Source organism: Aphis gossypii, chromosome 1 (genome assembly GCF_020184175.1).
Source record: "Aphis gossypii isolate Hap1 chromosome 1, ASM2018417v2, whole genome shotgun sequence".
In the NCBI taxonomy this organism is placed as follows: domain Eukaryota; kingdom Metazoa; phylum Arthropoda; class Insecta; order Hemiptera; family Aphididae; genus Aphis; species Aphis gossypii.
The window spans coordinates 24,504,079-24,528,243 of record NC_065530.1 but is presented as its reverse complement, the minus strand read 5'-3'; the positions used below and the strand labels follow the sequence as shown (position 1 = coordinate 24,528,243).

Below are 24,165 nucleotides of genomic sequence, written 5' to 3'. Positions count from 1 at the left end.
CAAATATTTAAATACATTCTTCTAGTAGCCGCCAAGCTAAGTAAAATTATTTGCACTAAATAAATTCACAAGGTACAATAAATACAAACAATTATAAATACTTTTATATTAATGAATTTATGAAATTACTTAGCTAATTTTTGATATCACAACTTTTGTCATTTAAGTACTTATTTTTACTAAGCGATGTTTTTACATGGAGTATTTTTGACGAGATATTATTAACAATGCCAAATTATTGTATAAATCAGAGTATAGAACTATTATGCATGTCTTAATTTGTATTAAAATATTTATTGATATATTATATTAACGATTAACAGTTCTTTTGATTTCATTATCTTTTTTTTTAATTTTTAGTTTGCAGTGGTAAGTATCAATAAAAATGTTAGGTTTTTTCAGTAATAATAAATACATTTTAAACTTATTTATCAATTAATTATATTTAATTGTATATTACTGATTATCTATACTTAATATTTTTAAAAGATCGTTATTTATATTAGAGTTACTTTAAGTTCTACTAGGTAATAAACCTATTCCTTATCCCACCACAGCATTTTTATAAAACTATATAAAAAAAACTTAATGAGTTTCAAACGGTTTTATTAAGAACCATAAATAAAGTATAAAATGTAAAATGTACAAATTTTCTAATTTTAAATTTAGAATTAGAGTGAAATGACTAGTAATAATATTTAAAGTATAAAGATAAGAGCATATTGTATTTTCTCCACATTTCTGTTTATAGGAGAAGTATTAGCTTCTTTAAATGTAGGTACGAGGTACCTAATATTTCATGTAATCATAACATTCATGACCTCGATTAAAAATTGAAGTATTTGTCAATAAACCATTTATTAAATTCAGATAATGTCCATCTTAATGATTTTAAATGAACCATTTTAGTGCTTTTATTAACAAATACTATTGACGCGAAAACAAATAATACTAATAGAATAATAAATTCCTATGTAATTATTTTTCAATTTACATTTATATTGAATAATTCAAATTTAAAGCAAATTTTGAAAGATTCAAAATGCATTTAAAACCAAAAAAATATACAAAAATGTTTTTTACATTTTTTTTCAACACAAAATAACAAAAATTAACAAAAAATAAGAAACTATTCAATTGTTTTCAAACTGGGTTATGATAACTCCATATATTAATATTAATTTATTTTTATAATTTACAGATGTACTAAAGACGAAAGGATTCAAAGGTACGTTTCAGTTTTAGAGTCTCAGAGGCGCAACGAATATATTGATCTAATAATAATTATGTATCTTGTTTTCATAATGCATATACAATTTATATAAGAAAAATACTTAGGGAGGTTAGCTACGATTTTTTCGTGCAATTAATTTAGATAAGCGCTCAATTTTAGTCCTTGACAATTTTAAATAATTAATTAATACTTTTCAGGAACAGGAACTAATAATTGTAACTTTGCAAACAAAAAAAGACGTATGTATGTTTCATTAATCGCATTAGATACCGCAACCGGAATTTTATAAATTATAATCATCTTGCTGTCTTGCACACCGCTCAAAAAATAGTTTTGTAATAAAAATTTATTTTGGAAAATAATTCCAACAAAATTAAGATGAATATGTATATCAAAAATATATTCTATAAGCTATCTATTAAAACACTTAAACATTTTTATGTACCGACTACTATTAATTATTTAGTCTTATATTATTAAATACAGTATAACCCACGTAGATCATATGCGTAGGTGACTAATGCTAATAAGGGACAAGACGGTGCCTTCGGATTTTCACACGTCTAGTGGGCGAATCAGTCTTACAACCGATTCCAACAGCTTTAGTAGTTAGTGTAGTAATGAAATGTATTAGTAAAATGGAATTTATAAAAGTAAAGTTGTAATAGTTTAATATTTAATAGAGTGTGAATCATTATCAAACAGTTATTTCAATTTAATTTTAATAATTAGTTTGATGCTTTTCAATATATTTGTATAATATATTTATCATTCAGTAGAGGAAGATGATAAGAACTCAACAGACGAACTCTTAACAACTGAGCTGATAACAACATTAATTAAAATTAAAAATGAATATTGTATTGACTATTGATCATGTTTTTAAATTTCAAGTTATAAACATTATAATCTGAATATACCACTTATATTATAATTACCCATTCGATTTGTACCTATTCTATTTTCATGCCAAAATAACCGTAAATAATACTTAAACTGTGGAAATGCAACAATCTCGGAGTTACAAATAAAGTATTTCATTTTAAATATTTTAGATTTTGGATGGAGTGATGAATGTATTGATTCTACAATGAGTGTTTTTTTTTGTGTCCATGTACACTATAACATGTCGAAAAAATGTTTCAATTTAAAACATTATGGGTAGTTCCAGAAGCAAATTGAATATTTTTGGTGTATTATACAGTTAAAAAGTAAAAAGTTTCCACCAATTTTCAAAAAAATCCGGAACTCAAAAAATTGACAAAAAACTGTATTTTTTACGCAAAACCAATTGAGTTCAGAATTGATTTTTTTTAAGTGGTTGTAACTCAAAAACTAATCACTGTTAATATATACATTTTTAAATGCATAAGTACATTTTTTTTATGAAAGCGTTTTAAGTTCAAATTTTTACGAAATATCATGTCAAAATCGAGAAAAAAGTAATTTTGTAGTTGAAAATTCTAAGGTTGTATCTAAGATTAAACAATTCAACACAAGGTTTTCTATAAATTTTTCTTCAAATATCGAAAGTGAAAACTCTAGCTTCATAACAGGAAAAATATTATGAGCGTCAGGATTTTAAATTTGTACGAAATCGAGTAACTGTAATGATTTATCCTCAAACAATTTTAAATATTTGTTATTATTCCTGTTATTAAGTCCTAGATATTTGAACTTTTACCAGTTATTTAAATTGATATTATCTTTACATAACTTAATTTTCAAAATATTTCACTTATTTTAAAACTTATTATAAAGTTCCTCACAAGTTAGTCTTCTAGTGATTCAAAAATTATAAGATTTCATAATCACATTTATTAGTGTTAGAAGTTCAATTATTTACAAAATCAAAACCATTATAATTATAATTAAAAATTATAAAAATTTTTGTATAAATAGCTAAGAGTTGAAAGTTTAGTACAAAGTTTCCCTAAATTTGGTTTACATCAATTAAAAAAAAAAGTTGAGCGATAGTTATAATCTTTAAAATTATATGTTAAATTAAAATTTTTACGAAATTAAAAATTCACGTGTAAAAAACGATTTAAAATTTAACAAACATAGAAACTTGAAACATGCACTAAAAGCTTAAATTGGCATTTTCTATACATTATTTAATTTTAAGGTATTCAGACCACTAAAACATAAACTATCTTCTTCACCACCCTGTAGAAAATATATATCTCAGGCTGAAAAATTATCTCCGTTCAGAATAATTTTTGTAATAATATCATTTTTTTAGACCAACCTATCAATGCATTCAAATATAACATAATATACATTATAGTAACCTCTGTTCTATGTCCGAGGTCGACTTGATATCTACTGTATAGCAGAGTGCTACTCACTTGACCAACATTTTTATTTTTTAGTAATTATAATATTATATTCAAACTCTGTGTGAAAATATTATAAAATAATATGTGCAATTATTTTTTTTTCAGATTATTTAGAAATATATCAGACGTCTTTCTCTGAGACCTTTGTTATGCAAGGTATATTTTTGTGCCACGTAAATGTTAATCTATACTCCGTACCACGAGAGAACGCATACGGCGGCCGACCAAAATTGGTCCTTCTGCGCATCCCTAAACGTTACTCTGCCATAGGGAAACTGGTTTCGATAGCAGAGAGGCGCGGGAGGATGCGCGAGTCGTATGCGTTCTCTCGTGGTACGGAGTATAGATTAAAAATTCAAGGTAAACTTTTTCGTGAAGTTGATTCAATAATACGATTTCCAAAAGATGTACCTAGTGTGAATCAATTTTTCTTATTTATAACTAGAATTTGTTTTAATACAGCTGGTACCTACTCTAATTTATACATAATTGATAGGTAATTCCATTTTTCCAAAATTCCAGTATAAGAACCTGAAGATAACTAAGAATAATTGTATATTATATTCTGTTATAAGACATTTATTAATTAAATTTTAATTTTAGAAACGGGAGGAATATTAATGTCAAAATGGTGTATGTACATTGTATATTTATTATTGATTATATGAAAAATTGAAAATTATATTTACATATAGACTAGTGTGACTACAGATTCAATATTCATCACAAAATAATGACTTATGACAAATGTTTGAATTTGTCTAATTTTTTTTTCGAATGCCCTGGTTATTAATTTGTTATGCGCCTACCATTTTATACACAATATCATAAGTAAAGCTATAGGAAGTCATAATATTTGTAAATAATTATAATTTGGCCATTTATAAAACTAAAGCATAAGGTAAAAGAAAATATGACTCATCTCATCCAACGCCGCGGTCGCGGCGCAGAGTTAAGTAAAAAAAGAAAGAAACTATCGCGCGACGACGGTGTATATTACTCAAGAGAACCAACTTGTATCTAACCAATGTTATTTTACGAAAATCATGTCGACTACCCTGTAACCTAAACTAATGAACCAATTGACATGAAACTTTCACGAATAGCTCAGTTTGGTGTGTAGATGTTTCTGTGAAAATTTAAAGATTATCGGAGTATTACAGCCTTAGTTACATGCTAACGTATTAACATAATAATTAAGCAAAACGCTATTTTTTTCATCAATTCCACAATGTATAATAATATTATGTTTGTGCTGGCCTCCCATTTTTCCCCTTCCATTCGTCGGTTGCAATCCCTCGTTGCGTAATCCGTCGTCACGGCGCTGCGTTGAACTATCTGGCCGTCTGAATTTCCCTATCCGTGCAACGGGTTTACGTCTTTAGTGTATGAGTGTTATTGTAACGTAGGTCACTTGGTCATCCTTTCGCAGAAAATCAACAGCAAGATGTTGCTGAGTTTATAAGTTCACTAATTCAAGCTAATGAACCATTGCAGGATAATTTAATACATGACCTTAAAACTATATTAACATGTTCAAATTGTTCGTTGAGCAGGACACAAATTACTGCCAATTTTATCGTCTAAAGTGACATTGAAATCTATGTTTGAAATAATTTCAAAACAAGTTCTGATAGATAATATTCTGTGTGAAAATTGTCATACATATTAGTATATTACCCTCATAGTTCATACACAAACATCACACATTTTAAACGCCAACAAAATAAATATATATTTTTACAAATACAAGCGATGTTTTTACACGGAGTGTTTTTGATGATACTTATTACTAAAAATATGTCAAAAAGTCAGGCAAAACAAAGACGATTTCGCAAGATTCACTTACATAGTCAAAAAGCCACCAATATTTTTAAAATACAATAATATTATATTATTAAGGGGTCTGTCACAGGAACTCGTCAAACCGTTAAGAGTCATTAAAACAACTCAGAAGTATATGAATATCATAATATCTTTAGTAACTATATAACATTTTATAAAGCTGTTAAATATTTTCAGAAATTTAATAAATAAATTTAATTTGAATACTAATAATTTAAAACTACCATCAGATGTTTATATTTTTGCGGTTGATTTATTATTATAAATACTACCTAGTTGGTTTGAAACCGATCATAATATAACAAATAATATTTCTTAGTATTATACTATGGTATTTGAATGTAAAATTAATGATATCACGACTCATAATTCCGAGACAGCAAACCAAACCTATTATAAAAAAGTTGTGCTGTCTGGAAAGTCGATTTCCTTAAAGGTAGTGGAAGATCCGTGACATCCATAAGTTCATCAGGTTCATCTACCATGGACCATGGTGTGGTTGAAAGCAGTTCTACAATTTATCTATTCAAATTTTGCAAGTTTATTGTGAATTAACATCACTATTTATTTTTATTATTATGGAAAGCACATTAACATAGCCGAATAGAGCCGAACGCGTATAACTTGATACATTTTTGTAAATGCAGTTCATCCATCTATAAGACATTATCAAGTCAAAATGAAATTTATTATTTTTGATTAAAGTTAGACGTAGAGCATTTTATCTTTTATAGCTATTTGTCAATTCTTTATTAGGTTTTTATTCTTGATATTTTACCTATTACGAATGACAACATGTTATACATACCTATATTGATATATTTATATATACATATATTTTTAATTCTAGGTGAACAGAATATAAAAACTGACTCAGAGGCGGTAAGTATAAAATAAATATCATCACATTACAAAAGAATGATATTATTCGCAGAGAATAATAATTGTATTTGTATACAGGTGACAGAAAAACAGCAGTTATTTACATTATTTCCATCACTGACAACAAGTTGGTATAATACGGATGAAAACACGTAATACGTATGTATTATACATATAGTTTTAGCTCTAGGTAAAATGAATAAAAAAAAAGAGTTAAACGAGGTAAGTATAAAATAAATATAATCACATTACAAAAGAATGATATTATTCGCAGGGAATAATAATTGTATTTGTATGTAGATTTCTGTCCAACATCCATAATTTTAATTTTTTTTTTTGTTTTAATAATAAATACAAAAAATAATTATGTGTACCAAATTTGAGACTAAAATTATCTTGTTATTTATTTAATTATATTAATACATTTAGTTGTACGATAAAGACTAGAATACATACCTTTCAATTTTCATTTTTATTTTATAATAATAATATTTATTGTAATGGTATATAATAACTAACAGTATTTTATTATGTTTAATTTAATATATATAACAACAATTTTTGTATTGAAAAATTAATAAATCTAAATTTTTTCATCTTACAAAAAATGTAATTTCTTATAATATTTATTTAGCAAATCAAAAAGCATTTACAGTTGGGATCTATGTATAAAAAATAAAATGCAAAGATTTGCAACTCCCCTATCCCCTATAATCATAGCTTGTATTGGGAAGTTTTATTTTAATTCAGTTAATGACAATTACATACATTTGTGATTAATCCTGAATACATTTGTGTAAGATAAACATTATTTAAGTACGATTTCAAATCATTTACATTACCTATTAAAATTATATATTAATTATATATTAATTCTATGTGTTATATATAGTTTGATTGCCATTGACATAAAACTTTTGAAATTTTTAAGAGTATAGAGTTACGTTTAAATTAATATTTGTTGCATTATGAAATAATACGAATGATAAATGTAAGAAATGATAATATAATAAAATATTATAACACGAGAATATTTAGTATGAAATACCTAGATTAAAAAAATTGTTTACAAATTCATTGCTGGTAAGCCGAGATAGGTATCTATATTAAATATAAATTATAATAATATTCTCTATAGTAACTCCAACATGAATAAAACATTTATTAAATTTATTAAAAATTTCATTATTTTTAGTAATTAAATTACCAAAAATAATCTCGTATTTCATTAATTGTATAATTATTACATTTTTTCCCCAAAAACTTTCTTTATTATATTCTAAATTTTTTTAGAGCTTAACCTGCATTAGTTATTATTCTCAAAAGCGCTGTGACAGCGTGACATAGTGATGAGTAGGTACCTAATATTAAAATGTATTACTTTTGAACAGATGTCAATAGATTAGATGTTTTGAAAATATTCAATGTTTTCTATTATGGTTTTATTTTGAATTTACTTAGTACATACTACATAGATATCAAACATAATTTACTAAGTTCGGCGATTTTTTTTATCTAACCTTGTATTTACGTCTATAGTATATAACACACGTAAAACATGTATTTTTTTTTTTTTATTGTAAATACCTTAATGGCTTACCAAAATTCTTACACATATTTATGAACAACTATTACTAATAAAGCTATCGTTCTCACTGTTTTTATATATATATAATATAAATAAATAATTTCGTTATTAACAAAACACTCCATGTTGATCTTATGTCAAAAAACAACTGAATAGTGAAAACCTAAACATAATATTACTATAGACTTTACTGTAAATTGCATCAATTGTACTACTCGATTGAATGAAATTTTCAAATTCATGCATAAACCTACTGTGTAATAACATTTCATACCAAATCTACCAAAAGTAGTTTTGCTAACCAAATAATCAGGTATACATGTCGATAAACCTATATACGTTTAAGAGTTAAAAAACCATATAATAATAATATATTGGAAAACTATATGGGTAAAAACTGTTCATATAATCATTACACCTTTCGTCATAACGTTAGATTTATACTTAAATTGTAAACAGACAATAAGTTTTAAATTACCTAAATTAATTTCTTTAAAAAAAAATAAACTTTAAATGTTTAATTATTTTTAACTATATACCTACATTTCTATATTTTTAATTTCACTAAATTGTTAAATAATAAAATAAGTAGGTACCTACCTACGAAAATTATATATTATATATAAATAGGTATATAAGTTATTAGTATATCTACACAGTGATTTAATAAAATTATATTGTTATTTAAAATGTTCTATAGTGTGTTGATAAAAATATTTAAACTACTAGAATATACAATAGTGTAGCATAATAAAAAGTCAATAATTAAATTATTATACTATATTATGCATTTAAAATTTTAAAACAAAAATTACATGTTGTCTCAGAATATTAACTTAGTAGGTAATAAAATAATATTAATAAAATGTCATGTTTTTACAGATCTAAAATATTAAAAGTATTATAAAATAAATAAATAAAATAAAATGATAGGTAGGTAGCAACTTCTTCTTTTTGCTAGAATATATAATACCATTATGGCATTATTTAATAAGTACTTCACTAAAGGTAGTTAATGATGTTTAAATTTATTAAACACTATTTAAATTTAAGAAGTATTCGAGGTTAAATTGGCGTTTTAAATTAGATACATAATTTAATTTAATTTCCAAAGTTAAACTCATTATTTTCTGAAGGCCTTAGTCCTACATAATTATTATTCCCAACTAAGTTAGTAAATTTACCATTAAAATTAATAGGTATATAAAATTTACTCAACATCAATATATTATTTTAATATTAGATACAATAATTATTACAAAATTGATACAACTTTATTTGAATATCTTATAAAGACTTAAATTAACAAGTTTCTATAGTAATAATTATATGTAACAAAAAGTTGTACATAATTAAAGTTTATTTGAATTATTATTAAAATTAAGTATGTATATAATACTATATAGGTGGTATAAAATAATTTTATTAAGTCACATAGTATCGTTTAAACTTTAAATTAACATATTTGAAATAAAATTTAGAATATTAAATAAGTGGATAGGCATATAAATAAATGAATTGATGAATATTACAAAATTTGAATAGAAATTTTTTTTATAATACAATATAGTATTCTATATAATTAAACTAAATATTACAATCGAACAATCGAGATGGACCTTATGATGGACAACATAATTAATTTAAAAATATTTTTGTGGAAACATAACAGAAAGTGTATGTACATGGCATATTAATTTTCTATGTATTTCATTAAAAATATTTTTAAAAACAAATAGTAATAATTATTATCACATAAAATACAATATTTCAATTATTAACTATTTCATAAATATTTATAATTTCAATAGCAATAACTATTTTACAATGGAACAAATATATATATATATATATATACTTAAAAATATAAAACTGACAGAAATAGAGAATTTTGGTCTTTTAAAATAAAATTCAAGGGAGTGTTGAACACAAATTATTTTGGCGTGATATTTTAGTTTAATCATTTTTATTTTAGTTTTTTTTTTCTATTCAGCTAAAAAGTTGTAATTTAACTGATTTTTCTAAGTACAGATTAGCTAGTTCAAATTCAGTCATTATGTTATATAATCCACACAACCCAATTGTTTTAAAAGAAACAACAATATAAAATAAATAAAACACAGCCTATGATTATGTACAAATTTTTTAATAAAAAAAAAAAATATAATATTTAGATTAAATATTTTCTCACACTTTAAATTTAGGTAACAAAATATAAAAATAATTGATAGAGCAATCAGAAAACTTAAAAAAAAAAATATGCATTACATACTTAAATAAGAAAAAAACATTTAAGTAGTAAAACTAATTATTATTTAAATGTAAAATTTGAAAAATCAATAAGTGTTTATAATATTAAAATTCTTAATACAGTAACATGAAAAAAGTTATTCAAGCTAAGTTAAAGAACAAAATATTATAAGTTTTTAACCTAATAAAAATTGTAATTACATTTTTTATAAACTTAACGAGTGAATAAGTATCTAATAGATAAGTTAAAACTGTTTCATGGCACAAGATTATTGTGTAAGTTTTCATATATCATCAATAAAGTTATGTTTAAGATAGTCACTTTTTTCAAAAGCTTTACAACTCATGCATCAAACTAAAAGAGTGAATTGTGATTAGATTTTTTAGACCACTTTGACCCATGACTCCGTAGTTTTGAGTGTCACTATGTAAAACCTCATGGATTTGAATCCCCGATCAAGGATTATTGCTTCACTTAATTCTTGAAGCATTTTCCAAAACTACTTACTTCTTTTATAGCTTTGCACACCTGACCAAGAGCCAACTAGAGATAGACTCAGTATATATTTACAAAGTAGATTATTTTTTTAAATTAATATATTTTATTGTTTTACTAAATTGCACATATCCTATAGAGACCAATCCTCAACACATGGTGGCACAAATTTAATCAATCATTTTACTAAGAATCACTTATATTATGATAATACCCTTTTGAAATGAAGTTCACACACAACCCTGAAACTTTGTCAACTTATACCATGTCTTAAGGTCTCAAATATACTTGTAAAATTAATTAGTTTTATCTACAAGATATATTTTTGACACCTAGTTCATAACAAACGCAGTCAATTAAAAATTAAATGTTTATATTCCGTCATTGGATGGTGTAGAAAGTTCACGTTCAGTAACTCCAATCCTTAATAATTCTTTCAACATAGGAAGTGGTCTCTTAGGCCATGTCTTTTTTGACTTAAGCTCACGTGCCTCACTGTGTATTTTTTCCAGTTCTCTAATCATTGGATAGATTCTTTGTTCTATCCATTCGGATATGGTATATTTATCAAATATCCCAGTCATCGATTCTTGAAAAGGTCTAACCATAGATAAAAGTGATCGATATATACGAGAATGATCATTCATCAGTTCATCGACACGAAGCGGAGATGAAAATTCATGTTCTACATTGTAGCTAGTCATCCATCCACGATTCTTTTTAGTCACCAATATAAAATCATTGTAATCTATTTCAATGGTATGTAATCTATACAGCAACCTGAAAATAAAAATAAAAATTGTGTAATTAGGTATATACGAGATTTACTAGACTGTTTAATAAATCTAAGCAGGTGGTATTAATATTATTACCTGAAAAATGTATTCCCGGGAAATGTGCATCTCGAGAACTGGTCCCAGAGATGGGGATCATTATTTAAGTTTAAAAAATCTCCGTCGTATTCGTTGTTATGACCAAAAATACCACAATTAAGTCCTTCGTTCAATTCGGTTTGCAACGATTGATTCATGTAACCATTTGTAGTTGCCAAAAGATTAACGACCATCGATGGTATGGATGACGGTAATACCTCGCACAGAACAGCAAAATGATCATACCTGTTCAATCAAATAATCAAATAAGATAAAGTGATGATAATTTATAACATAATGGATATATATATATCTACTGTAAATAATTAATATACCTCTGCCAACCAGTTATGACAATTCCTTTGAAACCACCTGTAAACCGACTATTTTCGTTGGACATCAATTGTAACCAATTTAAATTGTTTTCCAAATGTCTCTTAACGTTTGGAATATATAAAGTTTCACCAAATGCCCCTTTGAAAGCACTAGCAGTCCACGCGTTTGGGAAAACAATTTGATATTTTTCCCAAACATTCTGCATGACAAATCTATACACGTCCTCAGCGTACACCCACACCTGCATATTATATTCAATTAAAATGTATAAAATAAAGTTCAATTAATGTAATTTAAAAAAAAAAAAATCAAAAATGTTTACCATCGGCTCCACTAATTTCCCAATATCGTATAACTGCATTGTGGCCACAGGCAAGTGTCTCAGCATGTCATCCCATATAATAGGAATTGTGTTTGGAGATTTTGTGCGAACATACGTAGCCACTTGCTTAACATGCGATAAGAACAAATCTTCTCTGGCTTTCGACCTGCACCTAAAACATTCTCCCATGTGGAACACTTCGTCACAGCCAATATGTAAGTAATTCACATTCCCGTGAATCTCGAGTATCTAAAAAATCAAATAAATATGTGTTAGGTTTTATTTGCTTCACAATACTCCGGGATGAATGAAATTATTATTAAAAATTTACTTGGTCGACCATTTGTTCGACAAACTTCATAGAAGCGTTGAACGATGGACAGAGTGCTTGTGGTGACTCTTGGACTTCTCTTAAATGAGCAAAATCGGGTAGTTTCAATGCAAATTCCACGTGACCAAACGTTTGTATTAGTGGGATTACTTCTAATCCGTTAACTGCAGCCATTTTCAATATTTCTCTAATTTCTGCTTTAGAATACGCGTTACTGGCAGCTATTGGAGACAGGTTTCCACTCCAAGGAAACATGTCTTCCCATTCAAGCAAAAGACCTGTTCCACCGAATCTTTTTATTAATGGAAAAAGTTTTTGAAGGTAAAGTAGCTTGGGTGGCGCTCCTTTGAAATCGATGTGTACTAGACGTTGGGGAGGCACGTACGGTAGTGATTGTTGCTGTTCAGAATTGATCTGAATTCGTCGGCTTTTACGAGCTGGTTGCTGCAGTTCTTCAATGAAATTAACATCTTCTTCTTTGTTCATTTTTCTAACTGTACCAGAAATTGGCGCAGGTGATTGGTGTTTATTCGAAGATTGTTCGTCAGCATCAAACTCAGACATAACTAAAGTGTTTTGGATACTTTGGATACCTATATCATTAGACGTGTTGTACTGTACACATACTACAAAAAGAAGTATACTGAGTATGAGTCCAAATAATATAGATCTTCGTCGTCGTAATGAGTTAGTAAACCACCCGGCGTATGAAGTTATTGTATTCTTCCATAATGTTCTGAAACATTAATCAAATAATTAAATAGTGAAGTGTTAACATTTTTATTTTAATTTATAGACCAATAAGTATTATTATATTATTCTGAATTATTGAATTTAACAAATGATGACATAATTACAAAATTTAAATAATTATTTACAGTAAAAATATAGCAGATAAAGTGATATACTCGTATTTTGAATTTGACCCAGACTATTTATTTGATTGAAAAGCTATTCATAGTGCATATAATTATGTTTAATGGGTGGGTTAGGTTTACGGACACTGATATTATATATTCTAACTAACACGAAGAAAAAAGTGTATGCAACATGCGGTATTTTTCATAACGCACATTTCAGTATAGTAAATTCTAATTTTTTATCTCACTATACAATAAATTGGCTGAATCATATCTATCGTAGTGATATTATACAGCGCATAGTGAAAAAGAAGAGTATCACACATTACTCACATTATGGGGTCCATCCTTAGCCAAAAAAACAATGTAAGCTCAATTATTGTTTTAATAATAGGTACTATATATTATAATTGTACATATTATATCGATAACGATAAGCCGCGGCCGACATGCACAAATTTCTAATTTCCATGGTAGGTACTACTAAAAGGACAAGAAGAAATATTATATTATTATATTATATGTACGCTTTTATTGTTAATATAGCATAATCATACACTAAAACAAGTTGATAAAATTCAACTACAGTCACCGAGATGCGCACGAATTTTCACATGAACTTTACTGGTTTTATAACGTCCCCAACACGGTAACGGTTAGGCGAAAACTGGACAATTCTACTGTGGTATACTGGTATTATTATCTAGTGTACAAATATGAACTCGTTGACATCAATAAATGTTGCTTTACATGTATACGTCTACTTTATATGGAAAAAAATGTATTTATTCTTTATATATAATCGTATCCACAGCAACAATCATCGTTGCCTTTTAAAAACTAATGATCATGTACACGGAGAACGTATGTAATATTATGTTTTACATTATGAACAAAATAAAAATAAAAATGGTAGAAAATATACCTACATTGGTAGGTATATAAAATCCGGGTAAAATGTCAATATATTAGGTTAAACAATTTTAATAATTTTAATAATTTAAAATTTGTTTTAACGTTGTCTACGTCTAATGCATAATGCGTCTTGAAGGATGAAGGGATTAAAACACGCTAAAATCGAATTTACTGCCACTTTCAAGTTTTTGGAATGATCCACGTAGCACGTACATTAGCATATAGTAATAACTAATTATATTATTAGCGCCCCCGTTTACCGTGTTAACCGCTATGCTAATAGGAGTTCTCCAAATAAGTGATAACTGAATACATTAAATCGGAACTACCGCTACAGTAATGTATTCGTGAAACGTTCTACCATTTCAATATCCATTAGTAAACTTTGGGTTCATCCTTTTGTAGACAATCCCGTCCTTCACTAATTGGTAATTACGCGCGCGATTTCCAGTTAAGTATTACCACCTTCTATAATATTGATATTATTATCATTTTTATTATTATTCTATTATAATTATCTATCCCTGACTAAAAGGCAATAATGATTAAGGCTGGTACTCTGGAGCAGTAGTTTTTCTTTTTTTTTTTAACTTAACTCGCGTATTAAGAAATGTGTTTTGTAGGTGATGCTGAAAAATAAAAATTAAATTTTTATTTTTAATTCTTTTGACAATTTTGACAATTAAATTTTTCAACTACGGCCGTCCTCATACATTCAAACGAATAATTATTATTACATTTTTACTTAAAGTTTAAGTTAGAGCACCCAACTAACAAATTATATTATAATAATTGCAGATTTGTTAATATTTTAAAATTTTAAATGGATTTTATTAGATTTTTAAGTTATTACTTCCGGTTTTCTAGCATCAAAATCCCTTTATTCTAATTGATTAAAACAATTTTTCCAATGTTTTTTTAAAAATCATCATGATCAATATGTGAGTGTTATATTCATATGTATTGCAGATCAAACAAAATGAATAATAATGTATAAAAATAGTTAGGTATAACATAAACAATTAATAGTGTATCATACAATCAAAAGCAAAGCCACCGGGTGGTCTTTATTGTGTGTATTATATTATGGACCATTCGCGAGAAGTACAACAATAATATTGCGATAATGGATTTTTAGATTCTGAACGGAGTGATGAATGTATTGATTTTACAATGATGTATGTTTTTTTTTTTGTGTGTCTGTGTACAGCAAAACTAGTCGAAATAATGCTTCAATTTAAAATTTCGGGGGTGGTTTCCGATGGAAAAGTGAATATCCTTGGTTCATTATAGATGTAAAAAGTAAATATTTTCCAACAGTTTTCAAAAAAATCGAGAAAAACAAAAAAAAAAAATGACGGAAAAACGGGAATTTTTACGCAAAACCAGTTTTCGACCGAATCGATTTTTTTATATGGTTGTAATTCAAAAAATAATAATTGTAAATACTTGAAAATTTCAACAAATTTTTATGTAAGTATTATCTATATACAGTTAAATTTTCAAAAAATTTTGACTTTTTTTGAGTTATTTATAGACCACTGAAATTTTCGATTTTTATGTGAATTTATTTTTGAAGTGTCGGTAAAAAATTGTTGGATGACCAAAAAAACTTGAAAATTTAATACAAGGTTCCTTATGAGTTGTTATTATTGTAACTAAAAAAAAATTAAAAATCGTTAGTCACAATTTATTTTTTATAAGCATTTATAGTTCAAATTTTTACGGAATCTTTCGAAAACGCGAAAATTTGCAAGTAATTTTGAAGTTGAAAAATCATAAAAATTGTTGTGTTAATAACTAAGAATTGAAAACATAACACTAAGTTTTCCATAAGTTTTCCTTCAAGTATCTATAGAGAAAACACGTAGCATCATTATAAGTAAAATTTTAAGTGCGTTTGAATTTTAAATTTTTACGAAATCGCGTAACGATAACGATTTATTCTCAAACGATTTTAAATATTTGTTATAATTTAAAAAGTAAAAGTTGTAGATACTTCAAACTTTCACCAATTATTAAGATTGGCATTTTCTTTACATGATTTAATTTTCAAAATATTTAAAAAAAATTCAAAGTATGCTATTTATAGGCATTTGAAAGATTCGTTTTTAATTTATTATTTTTTTTTATAAATATCGATAAAATTTTTTTGGCCCAATCAAAATACTTGAAAATTGTATACAAAGTTCCTCATATGTTATTCTTATAGTAATTAAAAAATTATAAGAATACATAGGCACAATTTTTTTTATTAGCATTTGAAGTTTACATTTTGACAAAAATTCGTCAAAATTATGAATATTTGCAAATTATTTTGTAGGTATAATTCATAAAAATGTTTGTATAGGTAACTAAGAGTTGAAAATTTAATACAAGATTTTTCATAAGTTTAGCTTACAATAATTATAAAAGAACTTAAATTTTGGTGTATTCAGGCCATTAAAACATAAACCCCTTTTTTCACCAACCACTGGAAATTATATCCTAGGCTGACAAATCATCTTCGTTCAGAATCGTTTTTCGTATACAATGATACCTATCATTGCATTCAAATTTAACCTACCCTAGTCCGAGGTCCACCCCACCCCCTAATGTACAGTAGAACGGTACCCACTTGCCTGCTTTTTTTTTTATCTTATTATTATCAGTGGCGGCTCCGCGGCTCGTGTGCTTTGAAAGTGAGAATACGATATAAAATTGTTTATTTATGGAAAGTATCAAACACAAATAATATTAATAATAGTTCATTCATTAAATCCATATTTTGATACACATAAATTGTTATATATATTATTTAGTTATTATGTTATGACCAATCAAAGTAAGTAATAAACACACGCAAGATCTGAATCCGTGCACATATCGGGCGATTAAAATCATCGCCCCAGCGGCAGTATTATTATTGTGTTCCCTCTTCTTCGTTTTTGTGTTTTGATCATAGTTATGACTTTTAACATCACCCAAGCATGATGCATCGCATTCGCTGCTCGTGGGTCCCAGAAAATTGTTATTGGTTGTCGATTCTCAGAAGCTACAAATGCTACAGTGTTGAATGATTTATTTTTAAACTACCATTAACTCATAATGTTTTCATAATATTTATTAGTGGAAATATAGGAAACACAATTTTTATTTTTGAGTTTTTGATAATATTATACTACAATATAAATTTGAAATTTGATAACAAACTTGTAATTTAGTAATAAATGATAATGTTAGAAGGGGGACGATCGCCCCATCGCCCCTATCTACGAGCCGTCACTGATTATTATTATTCTGTTTGTAGACACAAAAGTACAACGATTAATGAATTAAATAAATAAATAAAAAAAAAATCGTTCATGCAATAATGTCCTAAATAAATATATTATTATACGATGACAAATACTACCGTCCTAACTGCCGTCCCGTAATAGTGGACGTATTGTTGTTATAATGTATAATATCATATTATTATTATTATTATCGAGTGTTTAATTGACCGTGTAATTCAACGACGCGATAAAGGGATAACAACGGAATTGGAATAAACGAACCTATTCTCCGTGCGGCCAACGCTATTACGGATAGATAAGTACCTACACGTAATTTATAACTATAATAAATCCTATAGGTTAGGTATAATGGGAAAAAAAAATTGACGCCATCAAATCGAAAGGAAGCAAACTGCTAACCCACATTTACACACACACACATACCTATACTCTATCACTCACTCACATACACGCGGTGGGTATTGAACATTATTGTGACACGCCCGTTTGTATATCTACAAAAAAATCAAATCGGTGACACTTTTTCAATTTTACCACGCTCCAGAAATTGCAATAATATTGATGCGTCTATTGTATCCGATTTGTTACGAAAAATTACACTGTCTCGACATCGGTTGGTTCAGAAAAATAGGTTTTAATTCTTTCCAGTGTTCGTAGCTTCGTTGACATAGAAACTACCAACTATTACACCACTGCCTTCTATACAAATATATGCGGATATAAACATTTCACAAAATTTAAGTAAAATATGGGTATATATTTCCAGTGAAATATATAGGTAGTGCATTACCCTGTATGCAATGATTAGCCGACTAAAAAAAGTAGTAATTTAAAAAATGTCAATTTCAAATTAAAAACTAGTTAAGAAAAAATAATCAACTTAATTTAAAACATTTCTAATTTAAGGAAGACGAAGAAATAGTCGGAACTCAGCATTTAAGAGAACGCCATATCCGCACGATATCATGTTGTCTCAGTTTTACATACATACAACATGCAAATTTTCATTCAGCAGAATCTATTGTATGCTGTTAACTTTAATACTGAAAACAATTTACCAATTAAAAAACATAAGGTTAGGTTCCTAAGAGTATTATTTAGGCTATCTCATAGGCTTTTATTTATATTACCTACTATAGTTTTGAAGTGAGTTTTATAAGCAATTTAAAACTGTAATATTTTGCATTCCTAGCTTTAAAATAATTATATTGATAAGAGCCTATGGAAAGGCTTAGATAATATTCTTATACCTTTAATTTTGATAATAGCTAAGTTTCCTGTAATATTAAAGCATTTAAAGCTGACAACATACAATGGATTCTACTGAACGAAAATTTGCTATGTTGTATATTGTATGTACAACGAGTCAACGAAGACATACTATGTAGATGTGGCGTCCTCTAATAAGTGTATAATTTTTATGAGAAATGTATTTAAGCAGAAAAAAAACTATCTTTGTCTATAGACGGACAAATACTAACATAACTGTAGAACAAGTCAATACAATTATAAACACAAAAATAGCATTAGACGTGTTCATAAAAAAAGTGTGGACGCGATAATGTGTCTGTTTTTAACGATAGTAAACGAAAACTACGACGCAATGAATTTACGATGGACATCATCGTATAATAAAACGCTATTACTACTCGTATGATGTGAATATCTGATTTCGGATGTTTCAAAATGAGTTTTTCTCAGCATACATTTTTCATCACTATCATTAACAGACACATATTCTGACTTTGAAAATAATATAAAATGACAAGCGTAACACAACTGACCATATTATATATAGATAATAGATATATATAATGGACTATTATAACATTAAAAAAAAAAAAAAAAAACTATTTACTAATATTTCATAAACAACATTTATAAGTAATGCTCGATACATGAAACGTGTTTTTGTTAAAAAGAAAAAAGCGGGTATATGGGTACCGCTCTGTTGTACATTAGGTGCCGCGTGGATCACTCACTATTATGTATTATAGGAATATTAAATTTGAATCCAATGATAATTATGATTGTATACGAAAAACGATTCTGAACGAAGATGATTTGTCAGCCAAGGATATAATTTCCAGTGGTTGGTGAAAAAGGTGGTTTATGTTTTAATGGCTTGAATACACCAAAATTTAAGTTCTTTTATAATTATTGTAAGCTAAACTTATGAAAAATTTTATATTAAATTTTCAACTCTTAGCTACTTATGCAAAATTTTTTAAGAATTATACCTACAAAATAATTTACAAATATTCATGATTTTGACAAATTGTTGTCAATATTTGAACTTCAAATACTAATAAAAAAAATTGTTCATAAACATTTTCAAATATTTTTATTGGGCCGAAAAATTTTTATCGACACTTCAAAAAAATTTTTTCAGAAAATTGAAAATTTCCGTTGTCTATAAATAGCTCAAAAAAGTCAAAATATTTTGAAAATTAAATCATGTAAAGAAAATTCCAATCTAAATAACTGGTGAAATTGTCATGTATCTACGACTTATATTTTTTGAATAATAGCAAATATTTAAAATCGTTTGAGGATAAATCGTTATCGTTACGATATTTCGTAAAAATTTAAAACTCAAACGCACTTAAAATTTTTCCTATAATGATGCTCCGAGTTTTCTCTATAGATACTCGAAGGAATAATTATGGAAAACTTAGTGTTGTATTTTTAATCCTTAGTTATTAACACAAATAATTTTATGATTTTTCAACTTCAAAATTACTTGCGAATTTTCGCGTTTTCGACAGATTTCGTAAAAATTTGAACTATAAACGCTTATAAAAAATAAATAGTGACTAACAATGTTTAATTTTATTTTAGCTACAATAAGAACAACTCATGACGAACCTTGTATTAAATTTCCAAGTTTTTTTGGTCATCCAGAATTTTTTTATCGACACTTCAAAAAAAAAATCTCATAAAAATCGAAAATTTCGGTGGTCTATAAATAACTAAAAAAAATCAAAATTTTTTGAAAATTTAACTGTATATAGATAATACTAACATAAACATTTGGTGAAAAGTTCATGTATTTACATTGATTAGTTTTTGAATTACAACCATATGAAAAAATCGATGTAGTTGAAAACTGGTTTTGCGTAAAAATTCCCGTTTTTCCGTCACTTTTTTTTTGTTTTTTTCCGATTTTTTTGAAAACTATTGGAAAATGTTTACTTTTGACCTCTATAATGCACCAAGGATATACACTTTTCCATCCGAAACCACTCCAAAAGTTTGAAATTAAAGCATTATTTCGACTAGTTATGCTGTACACAGACACAAAAAAAAACACACATCTTTGTAAAATCAATACATTCATCACTTCGTTCAGAATCTAAAATCCAATTCTTGTTGAATAAAATAATACAAAATTATTGAATATAATGTCATTGTGTTTCAATAAAAATAAATAACAGAATACTTTTAAATTTTAAAAGACATTATTATTAAGCAGAAATGTACATTGTTCGATTAATTGTTAAAAAAACTTTGCTATTTGGTATTGTTTTAATCAGAATTCATGGTACAGTGCATTTTAGCTGCCTACATAAAACGTTTATATATACTTTATAGTTTATTGTACGACTATGAATCCTGAAACGGCATGTGAACGCAGTAATCGTCTAATAAAACGAATCAACCATTGCTTAATCATTGTTGGTTACATTTTTAATCGACACAAATAATAAGGAAATAAAACTCAAATTCATGAATATATTAATTTTAAGTTAAACACAGTAATTTTACTCAACCGGCCAATGATTAATAAGTACTTGTACTAATAAGCAATAACTATCTTAGAACTCTAACGTTTATGAAATAAATCTAAAACGTGTTAATGATTATTTAGAGGATATATTTTGATCGTTTGAATAAAATACGGTATTTTATATACATATTCGCTTCGTTTTATTTTAAATTTTGCTCTTAAAATTAGATCTTCCATACAACGATGCATAAGTTCTTGTAAATCATTTAATTAACTATAGACGTCAATCATCAGGTGAGTTATATGGTTTTTTTATACATTAATCCCCTAGATGACTATGCTAAATACTAAAATCAATTGTTGTCGGTGTTTGTTTGTTGTAGGAACAAGTCATGATTGTAATAATGCCGTCTATAAAAAAAAAATATTTTCAAACTTTGACCCCAAATTACTGTTGGGAGATTTTCATTACATCACAATAATTCATAAGATATAATCTTACCTTATAAATATAATAAATTACAACCATTCACTAAATAGAAATTATATTATAAGTTACATAGTTCTTTTATTTCATGAAAAGTTTTCGTACCGTGGATATTATAACGTGTTTTTATTAGGATTTCTTAATTGTTTTTAACATTCATTACAAAATATGTAAACGCACTGTCTACTATAACCTATTTAAAGTTTATTATAGCCCATACTTAATTATTATAATTTTTTCAAACTTGTTTAATTATATTAACTGACTCTTTTTTAATGATGCTTGTAGACATATGAATAACCCCGTATGGAGCTAGAACTCACAATGATAAATTTAGTATTTTATTATTATAATTTAAAATGTTCATATAGTTTAATAAACATAAAATTAATAACGTGTCGTATTTAGATGTTAAGTACCTGTGTCATTGTAAGTTACGTAGGTAACTATTACAATAGTTTATGCTATTACTATAATATTTATATATATATATATAATACAGACTGCCAGGATATGTCCAGACTTTAAAAACGATTTGATGAGAAAATATCTAAGAATTCCGAGATAATTTATCAGCATAATGACGAACACAATATTACTCCTGTTATCATACATATTACATAGCTAGCCTGCAAAATGATTAACCATAATAAATTTATAAAAAGATTTCATAAATTATACGCAATACAAACACGACATTTCACAAAAATGGTTCTTTTTATGATAAGGACAATTTAGTGAGTTTTGGATTTTTTCATTGCCGACTATAACTGTTTAGGACCACTTAATACGTACCAACAATATTATAACAGTACTATATTACAATTTACTTGTGGTATGTTTTATATATCATTATGTTTCGGCCAAATAAGCACATAATTATTATAACTGTTTATAAAAAAATCATCGGTCTCACCACAAATGACGAATTATACTTATTACAAGTACGATACAGGTCGTACCTATTTCGCAGTTTAATATCAGATAAATAAATACTTATAAACAACAAATTTAAATAAATATACAAACGATCCCAAATTTTTAAAGCACACTATTTTATAGATCGATAATCAATGTTCATACATTTTTCTTTTTATATTATTTTTCAAGTCGTTCAGTACAATCAATCTTTGTAAACTATACCACATAATATGGAATATTACACTATACTATATCATATTATATTAGTAATCAGTGGCACGCCGAATTGTGAGTTTTAGGAGTTTAACCTCCCCCGTCCAATCATAAGTAAAACACGTATTATAATGATTCATTTTATGAAATATTACATTTAATATAGGTAATATTACAATAATACCACTCTTTATAATCAATGGTTAAAAATACTGTCATCAGAATTTTACTATACATATCTTATTATATAATATATTTTCACATAAAGGCCTATATTGTAATATAGTCATCGGTGATTATAATTGTTATGCCATTTTGTAAACAAACAATATTATATCGATTCGGACGATATCCATCGACCATCGGCCGGATCTCAACAACAGCATTCTCCTTGTGTATGCCTCCGGATGTAATCAAGCATAATGGGTTGCGTAACATATAAATTCAGTGTAATATTTTGTATTCTCAAACAATAAAAATATTCTTTCGAATATTTCCAATGTATTAATTGTATTTTCGATTGAAATTAAATTATAAATATACCACTATTAAACTTATTTATTTTTCCTTAGTTCCTCTGACACATGGTAAACCTGCAGTTTAATTAGGTAAATTAATTTATCATACAATTAAATCTTTATATACATGTAAATATATATACATAAGACGCTAGTAAACTAGAATGTAAGCGTAATATATATAAACAATAAATAATTTATAGATACATAAATGATGAATTTTATATTATTAAAAAAAATAAATAGTATTTACCTTTTTTAATAATAATTAATAGTATTTACTAAATACATATTATATAATATTACGCTTTACTTATATTTTTACACTATCACAATAATAGTATACGAAGTTTTTGTACGTGCATGAAGTTAAAGTGAAATGTTTAATTTTAATTATTACGAATCCACTTAAATTGTTTTGTTTTTTATCCGATTATACATTAGTTTAATGATTTTACCACAGAATAGATTAAATGATAATGGAAACTCTGACCACCCAAATATTATTCCTTTATCAAGGGCTTATTACTAAATATAATCTGTGATTATATTATGTTTTATTTTGTAAACAAACTAAAAAATTTGTTCATAAATGTCGAGACCATAATCTGTTAAAATCTCATTAATAATAATAAAAAAAAAACAAAACAATTTGACTTTTCATAGCCAGCCTTTAAAATACTTCATACTCATCTTAACAATTTCTAATGTTTCTTGGATAAAATAATACGAAAGACATGATTTT

The 24,165-nt window shown here is 26.6% G+C and overlaps 1 protein-coding gene and 1 long non-coding RNA gene across 4 annotated transcripts in view; one reads left to right on the top strand and one right to left on the bottom strand.

Annotated features, from left to right (window-relative positions):
- Positions 1-422: 422 nt before the first annotated feature.
- On the top strand, positions 423-6,434 carry LOC126554482 (uncharacterized). The gene is made up of 6 exons (XR_007606681.1): positions 423-1,228; positions 1,432-1,473; positions 3,682-3,732; positions 4,180-4,209; positions 6,272-6,303; positions 6,382-6,434. It is a non-coding gene; the product is annotated as an uncharacterized LOC126554482 (long non-coding RNA).
- A 2,222-nt stretch (positions 6,435-8,656) lies between these two features.
- Positions 8,657-24,165, bottom strand: part of LOC114129832 (hexosaminidase D) — a 34,746-nt gene continuing 19,237 nt past the window's right edge. The window contains exons 1-7 of one of the 3 annotated variants that reach the window (XM_050207107.1): positions 13,916-14,128; positions 13,692-13,841; positions 12,499-13,234; positions 12,168-12,416; positions 11,845-12,086; positions 11,510-11,755; positions 8,657-11,417 (exon numbers count right to left, since the gene is read on the bottom strand). In XM_050207107.1, coding sequence (XP_050063064.1) covers positions 11,009-11,417; positions 11,510-11,755; positions 11,845-12,086; positions 12,168-12,416; positions 12,499-13,234; positions 13,692-13,705 — 1,896 coding nt within the window. In that variant the 5' untranslated portion in view covers positions 13,706-13,841; positions 13,916-14,128 and the 3' untranslated portion in view covers positions 8,657-11,008. Of the gene's footprint in view, positions 11,418-11,509; positions 11,756-11,844; positions 12,087-12,167; positions 12,417-12,498; positions 13,235-13,691; positions 13,842-13,915; positions 14,129-24,165 lie in introns of those variants that run through there. The other 2 variants (XM_050207111.1, XM_027994677.2) reach the window with 2 other exon arrangements.